This window comes from Haemaphysalis longicornis, unplaced genomic scaffold (genome assembly GCF_048455015.1).
Source record: "Haemaphysalis longicornis isolate Haplotype H1 unplaced genomic scaffold, Haemaphysalis longicornis Haplotype H1 scaffold_13, whole genome shotgun sequence".
Taxonomy (NCBI): domain Eukaryota; kingdom Metazoa; phylum Arthropoda; class Arachnida; order Ixodida; family Ixodidae; genus Haemaphysalis; species Haemaphysalis longicornis.
In genome coordinates, this window is record NW_027526233.1 from 5,699,729 (window position 1) to 5,723,748 (window position 24,020).

General features: G+C 50.5%; 1 protein-coding gene across 1 annotated transcript in view; it reads left to right on the plus strand.

Annotated features, from left to right (window-relative positions):
• The window catches only part of LOC144164221 (replication protein A 70 kDa DNA-binding subunit-like), a 120,116-nt gene extending 105,764 nt beyond the window's left edge, over positions 1–14,352 (plus strand). The window contains exons 7-8 of the mRNA XM_077694735.1: positions 11,666–11,840; positions 14,077–14,352. Of these exons, the coding sequence (XP_077550861.1) occupies positions 11,666–11,829 (164 nt within the window). The 3' untranslated portion in view covers positions 11,830–11,840; positions 14,077–14,352. The remainder of the gene's footprint in view (positions 1–11,665; positions 11,841–14,076) is intronic.
• Positions 14,353–24,020: the final 9,668 nt, after the last annotated feature.

Genomic DNA, 24,020 nt, shown 5'->3' on the forward strand with positions numbered 1-24,020 from the left:
AGTCTGTTAAGTACAGAGCATGCACCCACAGAGTTGTTTCAAACAGCTTGAAGCCCTTTTAAATGCGGAGCATTTCTTAGGCTCGCGACGTCACTCGTCGATGTTGTCGGCGCCGTCCTCACGCTCCCTCCGCAGGTGCGCGTCTCTCCCCTGTACCCTCCTCGCTCTCAACAACAGCTGCGGCGGTGCGGCAGGAGCGAGTCTGCGCGCGCATGCGTCGTAGCTGCCCCGTGCGCCTCGTCGCTCTCAACAGCAGCTGGGGCGGTGCGGGAGGAACGCGTCTGCGCGCGCATATGCAGTAGTTAGCCCGTGCGCTCCGTCGCGCTCAGCAGCAACTGCGGCAGGTGTACACGTGATAGCGGCGTGCTAGCGGCGTGTCAGCTGCGTGATAACAGCGCGGTGGGGGGTGTGGAAAGGGCGCGCGCTTGCATACGGAAGTGTGCGCATGCGCGTCTCTCCCCCATACTCCTCTCCCGCGACAGCGCGCGCAGTGTATATAAGCGGCGGAGCGGCCGCTCGGAATTCAGTCACTTGAGCTCCTTGGTCGACGCTCGAAACCCTCCCCAAATCCAAACGATAACCACAAACTACCCAATTACGCAACGTTCGCGCAATGCAATCACCCCTATGCGACGCATTTACTCGTGTTCCCCCAGTGGGAAGATGCGGGCGGGCGGGCTTTTTTGTAACGGAAAGCCCCCACCGAAAAATTGACTTCACCAGGTAAACTTCAGCTGTAAGCCTAACTTATCAGCACTCGAGCGACCTCTTGGGACTTCAGATGCAGGCGACTTCCCTCCACATAGTCCCTTATTCTCGTTGTGACAGGCGTTTAACATTTTTGGAAATCATAAAAGCGACAATGACTTTTCAGGCTACTCCCATAGAGTCAAGACTCTGAAGGAAGAATAAATGCAAATATTGTTCTGTTCTTGTGTATGGCACCGAAACATGGTGGTGAAGGCGCTGTTCAACTTACTCTCTGTTCTGTACGGGCCACTTTGGTGGGAGAATGAGCCAATCGCCGCACAGACTCAACTACTCAGTAGACGACGGTTTTTCATGAACTGGCGCGTGCTCCGTGTTATCTGCCTCCAAGCTACCGTCACTCTGATGCGTAAATATATAACTCGGTTGGCTAATTTGTAAACAGTGTAAATTTTCCATCAACAGCCATAAAACATCGTTCTGGTAGAGGTTGCGGTTCTCACCCCGGTACCTGTCACCGGCGCAATTTCTCAGACCACGGAGCTTCGGAGTGGGCGACACATTCAACGCCGGATCATGCTTCCTACGTACGAAACAGGGTCCAACGCGCTACTCATCCCCGTGACGGTTGTTTTTCCGGTACAGACGACGTCGATGTGGAAAAATTCGCTGCGCATGTTTGAGTGTGCCACCTCTCATAACAGGTGGGACGACATGCTTATGCAAGCGGATGTAGGTTTCTAATTTACAGGAACGGCGCGGGTGTGGTACGAAACCTATGAGGATTAATTGACCAGCTGGGATGTCTTTAAAGAGAAACTGTTAGATCGATTTGCTTGGCAAGCCGGTTTGTCGCCAGCTTGCCCAAACAAGAGCTCAGACTATGCGCCCAGACATAGACCGATGCTTACGTGGCGTACATTTCGGACGTCTTGGCCCTATGCTCGAAGGCATACCCCAGAATGTCGGTAGCCGGCAAGGTGGGACACAATGAAGGGCATTGCAGATGACGAATTCCATCGACTTATTTTGGAAAGGCAGCACCATTACCGAGTGCCCCCTCAACTAATTCCAACCCTTTGAGGAAGCCCAATGTCACCGCAGAGCACAAAAGTTCACGCGATGGCCACACACGGCAGCGACCTCATTGTGCGGCACTCACTGCGTCCACCACTGACACGATGATTCCGCCTGACAGCCTCACTGAACCAGTGCGCCATGAGATTGCGGCTACGGGCCCAGTTCGTGTTTCTTACTTCACTCATGACCGGAACCTTCCCATCAATGTCCTAATACAAGCTGTTGGAAGGGAGGAGGTTGCCAACCTGGGTTTTCACTCAGTACAGGCCTTGGGACGCCACGATCTTCGCGCAGGGTACCCTACTAAGTTCCCCTGGACTGACGTGCCTTTACGCTAAAATGTTTCTATTTTATTTATTTTATTACTACATACTGCAGTCCTCTAAGGACCAAGCAGGAGGGCAGAAGAGAAAGTTACATGACTCACATGGTAGGGGTGAATACATATCAATTACCATGCTTGTTCACACACACAAAAAGTATAAATATATATAAACAAATACATACACATACATACCTATGTACACACATATGCAGGTAACAAAAAACGGCAAGATCATATTAAACAAAAACCGCTCCACAATGGAAAACTCATTGTAAACTAAAAAGGTACAACGATCACACTATGTTTCTACATCGAGAGAAACAAATCCTTCGTACAATAGAAACTCGTACAATAAGATACTACCCTAAATGTTTCCACATCAGGAGAAACAACAAGCATTAAGCAAATACGCAAATTTTCATACAACCAAAGAAACCCACAATTAAATATCCTCAGCCATTCAAGAGCTACACGGAAAACAGAAAAGTGCAAACAATCAGAGGGCAAACCTTTGACACAAACATGCTTATTATTCTAGGGCAGCGAACACCTTCACTGAAAAATCGGCTGCAGTTCACGCAGAGAAAACCGAACTCGGTCACGCATTCCACTCCGCAATTGTCCGCGGGAAGAAAGAGTATGTGAATAGATTTGTGCGAGCTTTGTAAGGAAGAAAATTGTGTGAGTGGCGATGTCTCGACGCTCGAGGCAAGAACGGCTTGACGTAAGCGTTTGCATTGAGCTTCAGGTGGCCATGAAAAAGGGAAAACACAAATTTTAGGCTAGCTAGTTTACGTCGCTGTTCTAAAGTTGAAATTCGATGTTGCACCATTAACGAAGACGGGGAATCAGTGGATATGTACTTGCTGAAAATAAAACGCACTGCTCGGCGCTGCACCATTTCTAGCTTTTGCTTGTATTTCTTAGAAAATGGGTCCCAAACAATGTTGGCGTATTCAAGCTTAGGTAAAACTAAAGTCTTATAAGCCAACAGTTTTGCTTCTGTAGTGGCAGCTTTAGGTTTGTGCCTTATGAACCCAAGTTTTCGCATGGCAGCTGCGCAGATATTTTCAATGTGCTTAGACCATAATAATCTATTAGTAATTGTCACCCCTAGATATTTGTGTTCAGAGTTTTCTTTAACAGTCACCCCATCAATACAATAACAAAATATAAACGGCTCTTTTTTGTTTGTGATTCGCAGTAGAACAGTCTTATCCGAGTTTACCTTCATGGACCACGACGTGCACGAGTGGCTAATACGTGTCAGGCTGTCGTTTAAAGTTATTTGATCCTCAGGACATGTACTTTTTCTGAAAATGATGCAATCATCTTCAAATAATCGTATATGAACATCAGACGAGACAACTTAAGTTATATCATTTACATAAATTAAAAAGAGAATTGTGCCCAAGACGCTTCCCTATGAAACACCTGATAAGACAGGTAATGCGCCTGACGAGCACCCGGAGATATCCACATATTAGAAAGATAAGAAAGGAAGATTTGTTAGAAAGGTAACATGGAAGATGTTAGAAAGGTAAGATTTAATACAATTAACAAGAAAATTGGGTATACCAAGGTTTAGTACTTTGCCTAAAAGTTTACCATGAGGAACGCGATCGAACGCCTTGCTGAAGTCGAAGAACACCAAGTCGATCTGGCTGGCCGAATCAAGGGCAGAGGCAATTTCGTGCACAGAAGCTATAAACTGTGTGTGCGTCGATAGCCCTTTACGAAAACCGTGCTGAAATTGAGAAAGTAAGCCATTACGTTCGAGGAAGTCTATTATGAAATGAGCAACAATGTGCTCCATTAATTTACAGCATGTAGACGTTAATGAGATCGGGCGGTAGTTTTCTATCCGTAAACGATCACCGTTCTTGTGTGCTATATTCGAGCAACTAGCCAGTCATAAGGCAAAATTGCAGACGCCAGGGGCAAACGAAAAAATTCAGTTAAAATGTGAGATATTGGTTCGGCGTATCGGCGTTAGAATGCGTTGGGTATGCAATCTGGACCCCTAGATGACTTGTCTTGTACACTGAGCAGCAATGATAACACGCCGTTTTGACATATAAAATCTTCAGAAGGGCATGGTGTAGGAACCAAGGGATAACTATCATCGTGCGGTGCGGAAAATACTGACTGGAAGTAGTCGTTTGCCTTGTCGGCCACTGTACGAGCGTCAGTGATAAGAGCACCGTTTTGTAGTATTTGTTTTAGCTTACCACTCTAGGAGGCTAGATAACGCCAAAACTTTTCCGGGCTTTCTTTCATGAAGTTTTGCTGCGTAATCTAAAATATTTGTTTCTAGCAGTCGCCAGCGCCGAGGAGAGCTCAGTCTGCAGCGTCTGTATCAGCGAGTTTTAAGAGCACTTACGACCTCTTTGTTCCTTGCACGTTTTAGTCTTCTTTTTAAATGTATTACGTGGCGATCAATCCAGAGACTTTGGCGCTGCGACTTGATGCGCCGTAAGGGAACGTCTTAATACAGTCCTTCACAGTTTTCTTGAATGTTTCCCAAAGCGTTCGAGGATCAGTATCAGAAATATTGTCAACAAGTGTCAACACCGCGTTGCCGACACCGCATCACACATGGGTGGAGAAGACCCGATGACAGGGCCATCTACTTCAACTACTAACGCATTGGTCACGTCCCTGTTACTGCCGTAGCACCTGGTCGTCATTTCCCTGCCAATGATTTTCCGACAACAGCTAATCTGACTACCGGCCTCGATGTTTTGAGCGTGGTCTTCAGCTGCGCTTTGCACCCGACAACGCACAACGCGGCCGGTCTCAACGGCCGGTCTCAACCTCAACGGCTCCAGAGGCGTTCGCCGCAGCCCTCTTCTCCATCTCGGAAAACTAGCCAGTGCAGCACCTGAAGTTGATGCTGGATATACGGCCTGGCCGGCAAATTTTCCTTTGACTGCGATTGCAAGACGAAATGTGACAAATGTTCTCGTTGACGCTGCTCGTGTTATCGCGTTATTCGACACCGGCGCCCATAATTCAGTGATGAATTACAACATTCGCCGCACTTTTCGGACAGTTAGGAATGTTACACCCCATTCCTGCTACATCCCGCACTGTAACAGCCGACGACGGAGAAACGTCCACCATAGCCGGAATGTGTACCGGTCACGCCAAAATTGCCTGACACTGCAATGGGCGTCCGGAAGGGGGGGGGCAAGGGGGGGCAACTGCCTTCCCCCCTGGAGTTCCGGATATTTTTATGCACTAAAAAAAGCTGCACAGCTTTGTTGGCCTCTAAGTAAATTAACTTTGCCCTGAAGGACGAAAGAGAGGAGAGAAGGACACCAACGTTCTCTCCTTTGTCCGGTTCATAGCGAGGCTTACCCCTTTTCTTTACGAAGTGACAGTAACTTTTCGCATTTTCTTTATTAACTGTAGTTTTTTTTCGGTAATAAAATCCAATGTATATTCTCCAAGTCTGGTTCTAATTCGCTGCTTATAATTTTTGTTTCATATGCGTAGTTTAAACCACAAATAGCGTCCTTTTGGTGATGATCCAACCGTATCCCCCCAGCTATAGATGCCCCCCCTTGCAAAAAGCTCTGCGGACGCCCTTGGTCTTGTTCACCGTCTTGGTCACATGCTCTTATGCCATTACCCTGACATTACAGTAGGACTTTCTCACTACCCATGGCGCCTAGCTTGACTGTGCCGCCACGATTATTCGTCTTGAGCTACCTATGGCTCCTGAGAATGTCACGCAAGTGTTATCATGACGACAAGCCTGCTGCACCGAGCACGTTCGGCTGATTCCCTAAACTATCACACACCTCCGTGTGTCCTCATGTCTTCCTGTCCCAGATGGAGACTGTCGTTTCGCCTGTCAACGACAAGCTATTTCTGCGCAACGAAGCTCTTCTCCATCCTAGAAAACAAAATAAGCTTGCCTTCACTGTACTTTGGTTTCATTGCCCAACCACTTCCGCGAGGAATGTCACTAGCCCAACTTCCTCCCTTGAGCGAATGCTGCCAGTGGCCCCTTTGAACCCGCCACAGACGACACACAGGACTTATGGCCGACTACTTGTGGTTTTGCAAGAGTGATAGTGTCAGACCTGCAAAACCTCAGGAGCTCCACTGCCTTCTTGAGACTTACCAGGACATTTTCGACTCAGACAACCGTCCCGTCGGCAACACGTCGACGGTCGCTCATCGACTCAACAAAGGTGATGGGAGCCCTATTCGCCGACGTCCATACGGCGCCCACGCCGTACGGCGATGCATCTACAGTCAGGAAAACAGTCTTGGCCGGATGGAAGTGCACCAGCACCGGAGCCTTGGTGATGAGCTCCTTGCTGTGCTGCAAGGCCAAGTCCTGTTCCCTTTTATTTTATTTATTATTTCTTCCAGGCCCACTTCTGTCCATCTCGAAGCAGAAGATGGAGCACCTGTAGATGCGACGACAGGTTCGGCAGGAAGCTCCTGTAGAAGTTCACGAGGCCGAGGTAGCTCTCTAGCTCTTTCTTGTTCTGGGGCTTGGGCGCCTTGAGTACAGCCTCAACCTTGAGGGGTGCCGGGGCCATGTCTGCCTGGGAAATGAAGTGGGCCAGGTACTCAACCCTGGGGGCCAAAAAATGTACTTTTCCAGCTTGAGCTTCAGCCCGGCATCCTGATATCGTCCCAGGACGTTGTGCAGGTTCTGCAGGTGGTCCTCGTCATCTGTACCGCTCACCAGGATGTCGTCCAAGTACACCGCCACGTGCCTCATGCCCCTGAACAGGTTGTCCATATCCCTCTGGAAAATGGCAGGAACCGAGGCCACGCCGCACGGCAGGGGCGTGTACTGGAAGAGTCCCAGCATTGTCGATATGGTGACGTACTTCCGGGACGACGCCTGGAGCACCAGCTGCTGGTACGCATCTCTGAGGTCGAGCTTGGTGAACTTCGGTCCCTCGGACAGCGCCGACCAGAGATCTTCAATACGTGGCAGCGGGTACTTCTCGACCGTAGCGACGGGGTTGATTGTGACCTTGAAGTCCCCGCAGATCCTTACACTGCCGTATTGCTTCAGGACTGGCACGATGGGAGCGGCCCACTCCGACGATTTGACTGGCACCAGGATGTCGTGTCGCTGCAGCCGTTGCAACTCCTGTGTGACCCCATCCTTCAGGGCGAACAGCAGCGTGTGCGGCTTGAAAAACTGGGGCCGGGCTCTCTCTGTCACATGAATGCTTGCCGCCGTGCCGGTGAATGTGCCCACCCCGGGCTGGAAGAGGGCCTTGAACTTGGTCACGAGGCTCGGGACGTCTTCCACCGCATGCACTGCTACCTGGTACTCTGGCAGCCGCACGCCCTACGCCTGGATCCAGTTCCGGCACAGCAGCGTCGGTGACGACCCCTTGGTCAAGTACAGGAGCAGGGTGGCCTCCCTGTCGCCACGGCGAACGCTGACCTGGGCTTGACCCTCGACTTGGGCGGGCTGTCCAGAATAGCTGCGCAGCATGCACCCGACGCCTCGAGTACACGCCAGGGAAGGTGCGTTTGAAGGCTTTCCCGGCCATGACCGACACACTGTCCCCCGTGTCCAGCTCCATAAAGATGGGACGGCCGCAAACTTCGACAGTGAACATATACGGTGGCACAGACGACTGAAGTGTGTCCGTGTGCCACATGTCAAAAATCTGCGGGTCTTCGGCCACGACGTGTAGCCTAGCCGTTGCACCCGAAGCTGCTGCCGCACGCCCCCACCGCCTACCCTTGCGCCGGCTCCCTTGGGCGTGGGCTTGCGAGGAACACGTGCTTGCCCCCGGCTGCTGCTTCTGTCCGTTAGGCGTCGTCCCCCCTCGGCACACCCGAGCAATGTGCCCAGTTCTCCCACACGCAAAGCACTCTGCTTGCGTGAACTGGCACTTTGAGGGAGGGTGGTCACCACCGCACCGAACGCACCTGCCATGCCGTGTCGCCATCTTGTTCACCGCCGCCTCCGTCGACGATGAGCCGGCCGCACGCGCTACCTCGCCCGCGTCCTTGGCCGCAGCATCCATCGCCAGCGCTGCCTTCACGGCGTCGCCCACCGAGGGGTCAGGAAGCTCCAGGAATCGCGTCTGCACGGCGGGGTCGTTGATGCCGCAGACGAAACGGTCCCGGAGCAGCGAGTCGAGCTGCTCCCCAAAGGTGCAGCCGCTCGCTAACCCTCGCAGCGCTGCGACGAACTGCCCGAGCGTCTCTCCGTCTCGACGGCTCCGGTTGTTGAAGCGAAAACGCTCCATTAACGTCGATGGAGGCGGGCTGAAGTGCGAACGCAGCGTCACGAGCAGCTCACCCAGCGACTTGTCATGCGGCGTGGCCGGCTTGAGCAGGTCGAGCAGGAGACCAAAGATGGGGGTCCCGCAGCTGGCCAGGAAAATGTCGTGCTGTTTTTCATCTGGTGTGTCGTTCGCCCGGAAAAGTTAGCCGACTTGTTCCTCGTAGACCGGCCAGGCGGACCCTTCACCATCGAACTGCTCGAGCCTCCCGTACAGCGGCACGGTGTAATGGCGGCCGGCGGGGAGGGCGGTGTCTCGGCGCTCGCGGTGGCTTCGGTCGCTCCGTGGGCTTCTTCCTTCGTCGCCAGTGTCACGATTTAGCCCGCATTCGTGAACCTGGGATGGTCGGAGTACCCTCCAGCGAGTGACGACCTGCAACGTGCTGGTGGTGATGGTGACTGACCGAGAGCAGCTGTGCTCGTCGCTGTTTATCCGCCAGCCGTCGCACAATGTTTCCCACTGAGCCTGGTGGGGCCACCGAACTTAGCGGCTAACGAAGTTTAGGGTCGGGGGGCACCACACACTTGTCACATCACGGTTTGAGCAAACGAAAGAAAACCCCTTCTTTGCGACCCACCGGACCACTTGATCCAATCGAGATGACACCCGCCCAATTCTCTCGTATTGGCTTGCACCTTCTTAGTCGTTTCCCTTTGTCTCCACCTCAAGTGTGGGTGCGTGTGAGCCGAAGGTAAAGGAGGTGATACATAAGACAGCTAATGAGAAAGCTGTGCGAAAGCTAGACGACCCTGTTCAATGAGGCCGTGCTGTTGGCGATACGCCGGATGAGGTGTGTAGTCTGCGTGGTGTATCGTTTAATGTATTGGAGGGTGGGCGCTGGGGAGCGGTTGTTGGTAAGAGTAATCCCCAGGAGGCAGAGTTGCGAGACGTGTGGGACTGGGGTAGAGCGGATGTAAAGCTGTATAGGAGAGGTCGGTGGTGGTTTGGAGTGAGGCGGGGGGAATATGAGAAGGGCGGTTTTTTGGGGGAGAGCAGCTAAGAGCGAGGGGCTCGGTGTGGTGGAGAACTGTGTTGAGGCCAAGTTGCAGAGTTGTCTCAGTACGGTAGTCGGAGCCGGAGTGCACCCAGAGGTTAATTCATCTGCATAAAGCGTGCTGCGGAGATTGGGAATGGTGAGGAGGTTGCGGGCAGGGGTATGAGTGTTGGATTGAAAAGCATGCGGAATAGAACAGCACCTTGCGGGGCGCCTCTGTTTGGCATGATGAAAAGAGCAGATTGTGTGTGTGTGAGGCGTATGGTGGCGGTGGGGGCAGAGAGGAAGTTGATTACATAGTGGTAGAAATGGGTGCCTAAGTTGTGGCATGAGATAGCCTCAAAGATGCTGTGGTGTGAGATGTTGTCGAAGGCCTTTTGGAGATCTTGGGACAGGAGGGACGTGTGAGCGCGTTGGGGTGGGTGAAATGGAAGTCGTGGTGGAGTTGGAGAGCGTCTTGGGTATAGAGTTTCGCTTGAAAGCCAAGCATGTTAGGTGGATAGGCCTGCGTACTCTCTAGGTATAAGTTCATTCTTGTTTGGAGGACGTGTTCATAGAGCCTGCCCAGGCAGGATGCAAGGTAAACGGGGTGAACGTTGCGGATGGATGGGGTTTGCCAGGCTTAGGTATCAGCGGGATATTGGAATGTTTCCAGGCAGGTGGAAGGGTGTGCTTTTTTCTCAATGGTGGTTGAATAGTTCTACAAAACGTTCGATGGCGTCTTCGGTAAGGGGCCGGAGAAGAGTGTTAGTGATTTGACCAAGGCCCGGCGCAGTGTTGCGTCGGAGTGCTTCGACTTCAGTCGGTATGGAGTTCGGAATATGTGATAGGGGCGTCGAGCTGCGAGTTGGGGGGTGCCCGTGTAGTTGGAGGACTCGGTGGAATGAGGGAAAAAGGGTGGTATGTATAGATCCTTGAGGGAGACACAGAGGGCGTCGGGGGGTAATTTGGATTCAAGGATGATTTGAGTAGTGCGGTTGCGGGATTGGGTTTTGCTGTTAGTGGAGTCTCGTAGACAGCAGAGTATACACCAAGTCTTCTTGGTAGAGAGTTGGCACCGCATGTCATCACAGGTGTTATTCCGCGGTAACGATGCTTAAGCGATTCGTTGCTTGGTACAGAATTACACATCGCCTCTACTCATCTAGAGTAGAGGCGATGTGTAAAATCTAACTTTTAAGCAACATTTACGGAGAAAAATTTTCGCGTTGTGCGATATACACTAGGCGCTTTTGCAGTTATTGCATGGCAGCTAAATACTAAAAAATGGCTAAATATTGAGAACGCAAGCATCTTCTGCAGATTTCAGATATGAAGATAGAAAATAGGAGCCTCTAAAAACCTGGGATTCTGAAATTGAGCCATGTTTAGAAAATAGGAGCCTCTAATAAGCCGGGATTCTGAAATTGGGCGAAGTTTTGAAAGACAGTCCTACTTGGGATACCCAACCCCAAAAATTTTCACCTGGCTGCCGGCCTGCCTATCCGTCCGCCCATCCGTCCGTCCGTCCATCCATCCATTCGTCTGTCTGTCTGTCCGTCTGTCTGTCTGTCTGTCTGTCTGTCTGTCTGTCTGCCTGTCTGTCTGTCTGTCTGTCTGTCTGTCTGTCTGTCTGTCTGTCTTGTATCAATTCCGCAGACCAACCAAAGTGAAGGAACGCCTGACAACGAATTACATATTCAGACGCCGTTCCAATCTAAACAAACGGCTGAAATGACTCATACAAGTGAACATATGAACAAGTGAAGATATTTCGATAGAAACCTCACGCAAATTTGAGCCCAAATGTAACCAAATCAGCTGGTGTACTCGTGTTCTTTTACTAAGACGAGAAGCTGAATCGGCTAGGAAATAAAAATAACCGTTAAAAACAGTGCCCAAGAGATGCGAGATAAACGCAAATACTACAACATTTCACCTAGTGGTGTTCCAAGCAGAACAGGAAACAAGAGAGAAACAAGAAGAACCGATCAATTCCCGCAGATCGCTCGTGAACAGTGCGAAACGGGGAAAATGGATCTACACTGAACTAAACTCACTGCATTTCCCATTGGTGGCGCTAAAATAGAGACAAGCGTTAGGGGCACGCGGGGCAGAGAGGCACCGCCAGGAGGCAAAAGACCACGGCCGTCTGACGGAATTTGCAGCAAAGGAAGCAGAGACGCAGCCACTTTTTATTTGCGTTGTTTTAACCACTGTGTTTCAGTAGGCACGTGGTGGTTTGATGTGTTTACTACAGAGTGCAGTATTTATAACTTTATGCCTTAATTTCAGGTGTAAAGCTTGATACCTGTGAGTGGACATGTTTGGAGGTGGTAGGTCCCGAGCATCCTGAAGCTGCCAAAGCTAGAGAACTCTTGGAGTGGTACCAGCGTCGGGATCACGACAGCGCCCCTCCCACCGAAATATCGCAATCCGGAGAACCACTCTTGCCCTGAAGGACCCACATGTACGGTGCTATGGCTGCTTCCGAAATTTATATTTCAATCAACGTGCAGTGTGAAGAACGCGTGTGACAATATTGTACCGGGAAAGTTTAAAATCTGGTGCTATTTACTGCAAAAATTGAACCAAAATAGTTTTATTGGAAGCCCGAAAATTGCATGAGCTACTCGTGTTGGCCGTAAAATTTGCAATAAAATATTTTCATAGCTTTCAAATAACTAAATAACTTGAAAGGCTATTGTCCACTTGATACAGATGATTTATTCAAACGGACCGAGAAGCAATAAAGTCATGAATACCCATAGCTTTTATAGTATGAACGAAGAGCACCACTATTTTGAGAATTGTGACATACAGGCCACCGGTATACATTAAATGTACAGTTGCTTCCATTTGTAATGATGACCAGTTTTGATACAACGCAGATGCTGGCTAGACAGATTTTCAGTCTTGCCTAACAAAAAATTCGTTTCCACGTGCATTGGTTTGCACGCGAACTGTCTCTGGCGCGGTTGTTCTACGTGAGTTCTTAAGGAAAGCATAAGAAAACGGGGGGGGGGGAGGACATTTATTCTCGAAAAAAATAAGAGCGGCGTTGACGGAATGTTTGGTTTTCAATATACGCAAGATGTAGTTTGCATGTAGACATAGTGTGCAGATGTAGTATTCGGTCGCACTGGAAAACTCAGCGTTGTACATTACCAGGAAATTAATCTACAATCGCATCACAAGCATTGCTGCAAGGGCATGAAGATATTCCGCCTTAGTTTTGTTGAGCGCCAAAAAGAGATTCTAGGAGTGCCGCCCTTGCTGTACAACCTGGGCGATCGCGTACAATGAACCCCGCAACAGACATCATCAAACGTTCATTCGCCATTGCATAAATGCACCGCTAACTGCGTTGTAGGGCTAATTTTTATTATTAAAATTTGTCGGTTCTACTTCTGCTATTCGGAGGTTTTTCCCCAATTCATAATGCGCTGTGCACTGAGGCTAGCATCTTTCCAAGCAGGCTTGCCGTTGCTGACTACTTCGCGCAACTTTGGCTAATTAGGATCTGTCTGTCAACGACAATTTTAGGTTGGGTGCCCATATTTTTGTACTTTGGAGACATGGCATACACGCAATAAAAATCCCTAGCTCTTGTTAACCTTACTTCGTGTGAACTGCAGACATGACAATACGTATCAAGGAGGCGTGGTGCCCAGTTCGAAGCTTTTCTTCAGCGGTGTGGCAGCTGCGCTCGAAAGTAATCGTTTTGTTTTTGCGTGCCAGACCCTTGGCGTTTTGAACCTCGTTATTTAGCTGCCACTCGTTATTCGAAGTCATGCTCTCATCGGACAAAATGCTTAAGCGTTTGGCGCGCAGCACCCGTCTACCATAGCAGTACGGGGGCTCTCTGTTCCTCTACGAGCGCAAGGCGCATCGAATATGTGATTCCGTCTGTTTCGTATATGTGCGCATGCAGATATGGTCTGCTTACAAATTCGTTACAACAGAGCACGTGCTATCGCACTTAAAAGCAGTCTTGCAAGGCGAAGCGGGCACGCTCAACGTATCCTTGTTTTCTCGGCACACCGGGAACACCTCGAGTTTTAACCGCAATTATGCAGCTTCAGTTCCTTCCAAGCCCACGGATGGGGATTACTGTGTGTGCGAAACCTCTGTAAAACAGCAATTTTTCTACTTAACGAGCCAGTTGAAAATGTGTGGAATTTTGTTGTTTCAATACGCATTGTAGCTTCCCAGCGTTCGCATCCGTAGATAACAAGTTCGGGGCCGCAATTTCGGTTTTTAATCATGTAGCTGCTTGCGTCGCTGTGGTTCTCACGTAGCCCCAAATGACTCCAGAACAATATCAACTGAAGAAAATACACCGAAAATATATCAGTCAATATTTTCATAATTTCGAGCAATATACCCGGAAAAAGAAATATTAAATGACGCAGAAAAGCTATCCAGAACCATTATTTTCTAGCAAGTATACCTGAAAAGTTTTCTTCGAAGAATATCTTTTCTCTTAGAGGAATTTCATGCCGATACACAACATAAAGATATGATACGTCTGTAACCTACCTCAACACAGTGTCCGGGTGTACCATTTTAAATGCTTCAACATGATAAAGTGATTTTGTACAGGAACCGGAACTATTTCATAGAAGGGTTTAGTTCTAATTAGAGATAAAATTAATATGAACACAATGCAAACTGATAATTGTGACGTACTGTCATTTTTGCAGGGATACAGCCACCGGAAAAACGAGTGTACTCAAATCAGTACCCGCACGCCAACGATGAATATCTGCAGCCAGCGGAAATTGGTGTTGCTAAAGTTTATTGGGTGTTAGCGGCTTTTATTGTCCGCCGTTACTAGATTTATCGGCTTTGGCTTTCTTCTTTTTGTACTTTGCTTGATTTGCTTGCTTGATTTGCTTGCTTTGCTTGATTTTGAAGATTTACTTTCGGTTTATGCGTGGGTTTGGTAATATGAATAAATCTTGGCATTGGTATTTGTGCACTGCGAGTTCTGCCTTTCTTACGCGACTCGACGCCGAACGACCGTCGTAGAAACTACAGTGTCCTACACCCGGGTAAGCAACGGGAATTTTCTGGCTCATTGTCTCACCCTGCTGCGTGTTAGCATAAAACTCATAGGCCGATGCTATTCTTCCTCCGAGACATGACATATTAGATGTCAAGACCGATGCGTTCTGTTTGCTTCTGTAGGCAGTTTCATTCGCCGTAGGCTCCTTCGCAACATCCTACGAACGAATAAGAATACGTAACACATGTAGGCATGCGGCAGACATCGCGATTGGAGAATCGTTGATTTTTGTGTGTTTTATAGGCTAATAGGCGGCTCTGGCAGTAAGGTTTGCAGTCTGTTGAATGTACGGTAACACTGTCGCAGCAAATGCGGAGTATTGAGATAGACGGCCGCCAGAAATGATACCGAAGCACATTTTTGCACCAGAGTATTCGGCGATCTCGGAGCTTACGGCATTCGTGTTGTCAGAAGAATACTTTGATGGTCTGGGCGCCGAAACAGCTATTTTACATTGGTCGTTTTATTCTACATTACGCCTTCGTAATGGAAGGCAAGAAAAATCTAAGAAATATCAGGAAGGAACATCTGCGCATGAAAGGGTCGGAGTTGTGGTTTGGCCTTACAGGAAGACGGTGGGAAATTTGTGCAGCGATGATGATGATGATATTGTTACGTGGCGGTAGGACGGATGACATGAACCATGGTCGATGATGAAGCGATCTATTTACAGAAAGAGATGCAAGCTATTTACAATTTGGCCATCGGTGTAAGATGCCCATCGCACTAGGCTGCACAGTCCACTTCCTCGTCTTCTCGTTACATATCCCCCCGCCATCCAAAACGACCGCCCCGGTCGAGGTCACAGTCAATGAACCCGTGCGGTGAAGATGAAATGAATATAAACAGTGAAGTCCTTGCCGCCACTGCACAGGCTGATCGGTCCATGAAGATGGGCCCCAGAACAGCGAGGCCGCCGACGCCACGAAGGAACCTCAAGCTCTTGGAATCGCGCCGGAGAACTGGGCAGGGGAATGTCGTCGGCTTCTGGTCTGGTCGCGGCTAGTCAGGTCGGCTGATCTCGTCGGATCACGGGCAGGGGACACCGGGCTGGGGAATGCGCAGGCCAATGGCTCACCGGGGCTGGAGCGGACCGACGCAATCCTTGATCCTTGAGGTGGTCGCTTCAGAAACCGAGACGGGCGTAGCTGGAGGTCTACGAAGGGGATCAGAACCGCAACCTCCACCAAGGATGTTTCGTGGCAAATGCGCGTAAGGTGAAGCTATTTTTAAGTCAGAATAAGCTGGCAAGCACTGGATTAGGCGGCAGCGTGAGTCCGGGGCCAAGCGTTGTCGTTCTCGTCGTCTTCTATCAGCGGCGCAGTGCCCACCGCATGTTTGGCGCGAACAGGGATTGCCCCGTCACATGACCCCCGGCGGAAGAGGCACCGTCTCGGTGCTGTCTAAGGAGAATCGGTCAGCGGGGGCTGATATGGCTTGAGGCGGGCGACATGGACAACACTGGTAGGCGGGACAGTAGAGGACGAGGCCCAAGTAGAGACGGTAGGAGCAACCTCATACGTCACATCTGTGACGCGACGCAACACTTTGTATGGACCAGAATAGGGTTGGAGCAGTTTTTCGGACAGGCCAACACGACGTGCAGGAGACCAGAGCAGGACGAGGGATCCCGGGGGAAAGTGGACCGCGCGGTGACGTTCGTCGTACCGTGTCTTTTGTGAGACTTGCGAAGCAAGAAGCTGGTCGCGAGCCAGTTGACGAGCTTGATGGGCGCGAGTGATAGCATCGCGAGCGTATTCAGAGGAGCAGGCAGGAAGGAGCTAGTCCTAAGGCAAAGCCGGTTCACGGCCAAACAGTAGATGAAATGGGGAGAAACCGGACGTGTCATGGCGGGAGGTGTTGTACGCGAAAGTTACGAATGGTAATGCAAGGTCCCAGTCTCGGTGGTCAGAAGACACGTACATAGACAGCATGTCGGTCAGCGTCCGGTTCAAGCGTTCGGTGAGGCCATTAGTTTGCGGGTGATAGGCCGTGGCAAGCTTGTGTTTCGTCGATCAAGAGCGGAGGATGTTGTCGATAACGTTGGACAGAAAGTTTTTCCTGCGGTCAGTTAGAAGCTGGCGGGGAGCGCCGTGGTGCAGAAGGACGTTGTAGAGAAGAAAGTCAGCGACGTCAGTCGCGCAGCTTGTTGTAAGGGCGCGGGTGATGGCGTACCGCGTCGTGTAATCTGTCGCAACGGCTACCCACCGGTTTCCCGCTGACGACAGTGGGAAGGGACCAAGTAAATGGAGACCCACCCGGAAGAACGGCTCATGGGGAATGTCGATGGGTTGAAGTTCTCCAGAAGGAAGTGTGGAAGGCTTTTTCCGACGCTGGCAGCTGTCACACGAGGCAACGTAGCGGCGTACAGATCGGTAAAGGCCAGGTCAGAAGAACCTACGCCGCACTCGATCATAAGTTCTGGTTATCCCTAGGTGGCCTGCGGTGGGTACGTCGTGTAGCTGGTACAGGACGGTCGGACGCAGGTGGCTGGGCACAACGAGGAGGAGGTCCGGACCGTCAGCACGGAAGTTATGGCGGTATAAGACGCCATTTTGTAGGGTGAAGTTGCGCGTGGAAGAATCGGGTGATGAAGTGGTAAGTCGTTGAATGAGGGAACGGAGCGACGGGTCACGGCGCTGCTCGTCACCGATGTGGAGAAAGTCAGATATTGCGAACACGCAAGCGACATCAGTAGGTGGGGTGGCCTCAGGGGGCTCAACAGGGTGACGTGAGAGGCTGTCAGCGTCTTTATGCAAGCGACCCGACTTATAGGTGACGGAAAACGTATACTCCTGCAGACGTAATGCCCAGCGACCAAGCCTTCCGGTGGGGTCTTTCAAGTTGGTAAGCCAGCACAGCGCATGGTGATCTGTGATGACTTTAAAATGTCTGCCGTACAAGTAGGGACGAAACTTTGCGAGGGCCCAGACAAGAGCAAGGCACTCGCGCTCTGTAATGGAATAATTGCGCTCGGACTTTGACAGCAAACGGCTGGCGTACGCAATCACGCGGTTTTGGCCGGCTTGCGATTGGGCCAACACGGCGCCGATCCCGTGGCCGCTTGCGTCGGTACGCACTTCGGTGGGAGCGGAAGCGTCGAAGTGACCCAAAATTGGCGGTGACGTTAGGAGGGAAATCAAAGTGCTGAATGCTTGGGCTTGATCGGGACCCCAGGTAAAAGTGGCACCGTTCTTCAAAAGGTCCGTGAGAGGACGAGCGACGTGGGCAAAATTTTCTATAAAACGCCGAAAATAGGAGCAAAGTCCGACAAAGCTGCGGACATCGTGAGTCGAGCGCGGCACGGGGAAATCAGTGACGGCTCGAACTTTGTCGGGGTCGGGCTGAACTCCAGAGGCGTCGACCAAGTGCCCAAGAATTGTTATCTGGCGGTGGCCAAAGCGACACTTCTTGGAATTTAGTTGGAGACCAGCGCGTCGAAATATTTCAAGGATATCTGACAGGCACTCCAGGTGTGCCTCAAATGTGGGTGAGAAGATGATGACGTCGTCTAGATAACATAAGCACGTGGTCCACTTAAAACCGCGCAAAAGAGAGTCCATCATTCTCTCGAATGTGGCCGGAGCATTGCACAGACCAAATGGCATAACCCGGAATAGGTAAAGGCCATCAGAGGTCACGAATGCTGTCTTTTCGCGGTCTTGCTCATCAACGGCTATGTGCCAGTAACCGGATCTCAGGTCAATCGACGAAAAGTATCTGGCACCATGCAGGCAGTCGAGGGCGTCGTCTATGCGCGGAAGCGGATAGACATCTTTTCTCGTGATCTTGTTTAAATGCCGATAATCCACGCAAAAACACCACGTGCCGTCTTTCTTCTTGACTAAAACGACAGGGGATGCCCACGGACTAGAAGACGGTTCAATGATGTCCTTGCTGAGCATTTTCTCGACCTCTTGTTGGATCACGAGGCGTTCAGAATGAGAGACGCGATATGGCCGTCTTCGGACCGGTGCGGCATCTCCAGTGATGATGCGGTGCGTCACAGCGTGTGTCGTGCTCAGAGGACGGCTGCCTAAATCGAAGATGTCTTTATAGGACGTCAAGAGAGAACGAAGAGCATCGGCGTCCATTTGCGCAAGATTGGGTGCGATCATCGAGGCGATTTCATTCGCTGGGAGTGATGACTGCACAGTGGGACCCAAACAAGGCGTCACGGGCTCTAACGGGGTAGTAGCGGTATGTGCTTCCAAAGGGCACAGTGATGAAAGTGCCATTCCTTTCGGTAAAACTTGAGGGAAGGAACCGAAGTTGAGGAACGGGAGGCAGGTCTTGTTGTCAACAATAGTGACTATAGTATGCGGCATAGTAACATTGCGGGACAAAAGCACATCCAGAAGAGGTGAAACGACGTAGTCGCCGTTTGCAACAGGGGAAGACGGGGATAAGGAGATGTAGCTGACAGCATTTGGGGGCAAACGAACGTGTTCGGTGTTGCAACAGCGCAGCTGGGGTGCGTCGGAAGAAGAAGGGAGAGGAAATTGGAGGCTGAGGAGTCCAGTAGAACAGTCGATGAGAGCGGAATGCTCAGAGAGAAAATCAAGGCCCAGAATGAGGTCATGAGGACAGTGTTCGAGTACGGTAAACAGAACGGCTGTTTCTTGGTCGGCGATGCGTATGCGAGCTGTGCACATTCCGACGACCGGAGACGTGCTGCTGTCGGCGACTCGAACTACACGGGACGTTGGCGGCGTAAGGACTTTGCGGAGACGGCGGCGAAGGCTCGAACTCATGACGGAAATCTGGGCACCGGTGTCGATAAGAGCTCGTACTACAACTCCATCGACAAGGACTTCAAGTAAATTGTGTATAGACGGCAAAGTCAGTAGAGGATTTACGGGCCGGGTCGTTGATGCAGCGTCACCTCCTTGAGCTGCATGACTTAGTTTTCCGGAGGGGGTCGAGAGTAGTCGGCCATGGGGGAGGGGCGGCGAGTCTGCGGTGATCGGGACTGGCGGCGTTGCGGCGATGGCGATCGGTTCATTCGGGTGTTGGGACTGGTAGAGTTGGGCGGGTTGAAGTCAGTGCGGGAAGAGAAGCAGTTTTGCCGGTCATTGGAGTAGCCAAAGGATGGTCGAGTACTGTAGTTGGCGTAGCCGTTGCGGAAGATCGGGGGCCTGCGGTTGCGACAGTACCGGGCAATGTGGCCGACTCCAGAGCAACTGAAACAAATGGGTTTGTCGTCTGGTGTACGCCACTCAGCAGGGTTCCGGCGGGGGTAGCGGGGAGGAGGATGGTCGATGTGGGGACCGGGAGACCTAAACTGTCGGAAAGTAGAGCCAATCGCGCACACAGGGTGAAGGCCCAGGTTGGCTATTTCGTCGAGGACAATGGCTTGGATGGCGGAAACAGTGTGGAGCTCGTTCCGATCCGGCCCGTATGGCACCGCAGTGGTAGGGGCCATAGCCTCTAGTTCTCGGCGCACGATTTTTGTTATATCTGCCGACGGCGGAACGGGATCTTGAAGGCCTGAAATACGGGCTGGTGGACGTCCATCTTCACATGAAGATGTAGCTGCTGTGGGCGGGAGCCTTGTGAAGTTGTGGGCGATACGGCGTCCTTTGGCCTCTTCGAATCGGCGACATTCCGTAATGATGGACTCCACTGTGGCACAGTCTTTGCACATAACATGGTGGAATGCATCATCCGCAATGCCCTTCAGTATGTGGCCTACTTTATCGGTCTCCGTCATGGTGCTGTCAGCCTTCGAGCAAAGGGCCAAGACGTCCTGGATATAGGAGACGTAAGATTCGGTCGACGTCTGGGCGCGCGATGCGAGCTCCTTTCGGGCAGCAAGCTGACGGCCAAGAGGCTTTCCGAATACCGCTCGCAGCTTCGTTTTGAACACCTCCCAACTGGTCATTTAGGTCTCGTGGGTCTCAAACCATTTGCGCGTGGGACTTTCCTCTTTCAGGTAGAAGATCGCATTCGCCAGCATGATGGTAGGGTCCCACCTGTTGTGAGCGCTGACACGCTCAAAGAGGCTAAGCCAGTCGTCGACATCAACGACGTCTGTTCCGGTAAACAGGCCAGGCTCCCGGGGATGAGACACGATGACGAGGGGTGTCGTTGACGCGGTCGCTCCATCGGTCGGCATGGTGACACGAGGAACCGAGCGTCCACTACGAAGCTCCGTGGTGGGTGGAGCTGGTGGATCACGCCCGGGCGAGGGTACGGGATGAGTTGTTCACTCGAACCCCGCACCTCCACCAAAACATGTTACGTGGCGGTAGGACGGATGACATGAACCATGGTCGATGATGAAGCGATCTATTTACAGAAAGAGATGCAAGCTATTTACCATTTGGCCATCACAGCACGAGCGATAACCCCACGCCAACCGTCTTCGTCTTCGTCGGTGTAAGATGCCCATCGCACTAGGCTGCACAGTCCACTTCCTCGTCTTCTCGTTACAATATCAACAGTAGACGCCCTTCTGTAAACTTCGTATATACAGAATTCTGGGACTACACCATTTTCCCCTTTGTTGAAACAACTCCCGAATATAAACAGGGATACTCTGCAACACATGGTAATGAAGTACGGTATTGCGTTAAATATTTTTTGCACCGGGTTTATATATGTACGACCACCACAGATGCCCAATAATGGTTCGCATGAATCTCGTATCTTCGGAGTGTTGATTCTCGATCGCGGGAGAGGGCGCGTGCGCGGTCATTTGGAAGAAGAGAAAAAAGACGCACGCGGTGTTTTATTTATTTATTTATTTATTTATTTATTTATTTATTTATTTACACAGGTACCTACATCACCCTCACGGGCATTATTCTAGAGTGGAGAACAAGCACAGGAACACAGCACAGTTGATATAACAATAAAAATGAATGCGGGTAAAAGGCTGCATGGTTGAAACAACAAAGTGCTGATTTACACTGTCATAAATAAGGCATCACATTGTAAATACAAAGCAAAAACTCAGAAACAGAAGAGTGCTATCAGTTACACAGAGCAATAAAATAAAATTAAAAAACACGAAGTACGGAACAGTAATGATTAGTTCAACAAAAAATTGTGCCAGTTTCTAACAAAAGATGAGGGAGGCGCAGAGACAATTCCTTAACAAGCCGTTCCACTCATGCGTGGTACTTGAAAAAAAAGGCGTATTGAAATGCGTCGATCCTGGACGCGTATTCACGCAGTTTTAAAGAATGGTCAGTACGGGTGACACATAGGTAGGTTGTCTTTTATACTGTTCCTTGACGATGCCTGTTCTCTTCATGAATCTGCTGTAAAATGGGGACAGTCGTAGGTATTTTCGCCGGTCAGCTAGCAGAGGCCACTGTAATTTTTTTTCTGCGAAATATTGCCCTGCGGCATAAGAAAATATTCTCATATGTACAACACTGCACAGGTAGGGCGCAAGAATTCAAGAAGAGACTGGTGCTGGGGTCCCCATATCCAGCGCTTTAGATCTGGGGTCTGCCAGGATTGAGCCCTGTGCCTCGGAGGTGCGTTCAGGCGTCCCTAAGGCCTGGGAAAGTTCAAAGCAAATGTTCTGCGTCAATCCTGAACGTATGTCAGCTGATCTTACGGTGAAGTTATAATTGCTATCCACAAACCCTGCTGCTCGTGCCTGTACCCGCTCTAGGGCTTCTATATTTGATTTTGTTGATGGGTCCCAGGCACTGCAACTATACTCTAATATGGGAGGCCCATTAGACATGTATAGTGTTTCTTTCAACTTACTTGGTACCTGTCTAAAATTGCGCCTCAAAAAATGTAGCACGCGACTAGCCTTTATAGTTAAGTAATTAATATGAGCGTTCCAAGACAGGTAGCCAGGAAAAATGATCCCTAGTTATTTATATTCTGCTGCAACAGGCAAAATAGCCCCGACCATGACGTAATTTGAAATCCGAGGCTGTTTTTTGTTCGTAAATCTCACCAATTTACACTTCGACAGATTTAATGTCAGTTCAGGCCATTCTTAAATTGAGCGGTGTCCGCTTCACAGGTAATGTTACCGTAAATGCAGCAATCATCAGCGTACGATCGAACACGGCTAGAAATATTGTCACAGATATCACTTATAAAAATTAGAAAAAGCAAGGGCCCCAAAGCAGACGCTTCCGGCACTCCTGACAATACACAGACGCTTCATGAGCAGACACCGTCAAGAATCACGCACTGCTGTCCTTCAGAGAGAGAGAGACTAAACATATTAATTGTTTCTTAGTGAAGAGTCTTTAGGGTGGCCTCCTCATTCCAGGAGTCCATTTGCACGGGCCTCATTTTCTGCCCTCTCCACCAACTTGCGCTGGACGTCGAGGGAAGAGCTGGCCAAGGCGCTCTCCCAAAGATCATAAGTGTGAAAGGAATGGGGCGGGTCAAGTGGGCTTTGTGTACAGCCGCCGACCATATGAAAAAGTGTTCCAAATTCCCCGCAGAAGCGGCACAAACGGGCATACAGGGTGGGGGCTATGTAGTGGTTTCTGCTAGGGTGGGGGTAAGTATTAGTTTGCAGGGCACGAAGTATTCTATCGTGGCCCTTGGGTAGCGGTTTGTCCGTGGGGCGTACCGTACGTTTGTCTTTATAGCCAATAGTGCGTGGTAATCTCATGAAACGAGACTAGAGTAAGTGGACGCAGATCTTCTTCTTCAGGTGATCGGCTGGTCAATTCTCAAGCTGTGAGATGGGCAATCTCGTTCCCTGAAAGTCCAATGTGCGCATGCGCCCAGAATATCTTGGCGGATCTTCTTAATGGCTTCTGTTGAAGTATTTTAAGTGCAATTTTGTGTATTCTCCCGCAGGAAAAGTTGCGACAAGCCTGTTGAGAGTCGGTAATTACGGTCTCAACTTGAGTTTGGGTAGGTACGCTTTGATCCACATGAGAAGGACATTGGGTATGCCAAGATAACGAATCTTTCGCCACAACAACACATGTGACACGGAATCAAATGCCTTCTAAAAAACCAGAAATATGCAGTCGACCTGATTGATTGTAGGGTTTAACGCGCCGACGCAACGCAGGCGATGAAGCGCGCCCGTAGTGGAGGGCTCCGGATTAATTTTGGCCACATGGGGATCTGTAACGTGTGCAAAAATCTCGACCGCACGGGCGTTTTCGCTTTTCGCCTCCATCGGAAAAATTCCCCGCATTTCCCCGAGGGGAAGAATGTGAAAGTGCGAATGCACGAGTTGAATTTGCGCGGTTCGGTAATGTTCGCGAAAGAGAGATCACACACACACACACAACTACAAAGAAAGAAAGATGCATTTATTCACAGACACCTATTTGTGTTGTCGTTGTACTTGATTGCTAAAGCGGATCTCAGCTTTGAAATTTCGTGTCAGTACTCCTTTAAGCGGGTGCATTAGCCCTTCTCACGCCCGATTCCTGGCCAATCCCCCACGTGGGTATGTGCCATGTCAGCGGCCAGGCAGCGCGCGCCCATCTCCCCCCGTTGCCAAGGAAGACGAGGAGATTCCTGACCAATCCCCCACGTGGGTATGCTATGCGGACATCGCCGGTGGACGCAGGTTGAGGGTCGCTTAAGAAGTGCATTCGCACTTAAAAGCGGCCGCCGCAGCCGGGA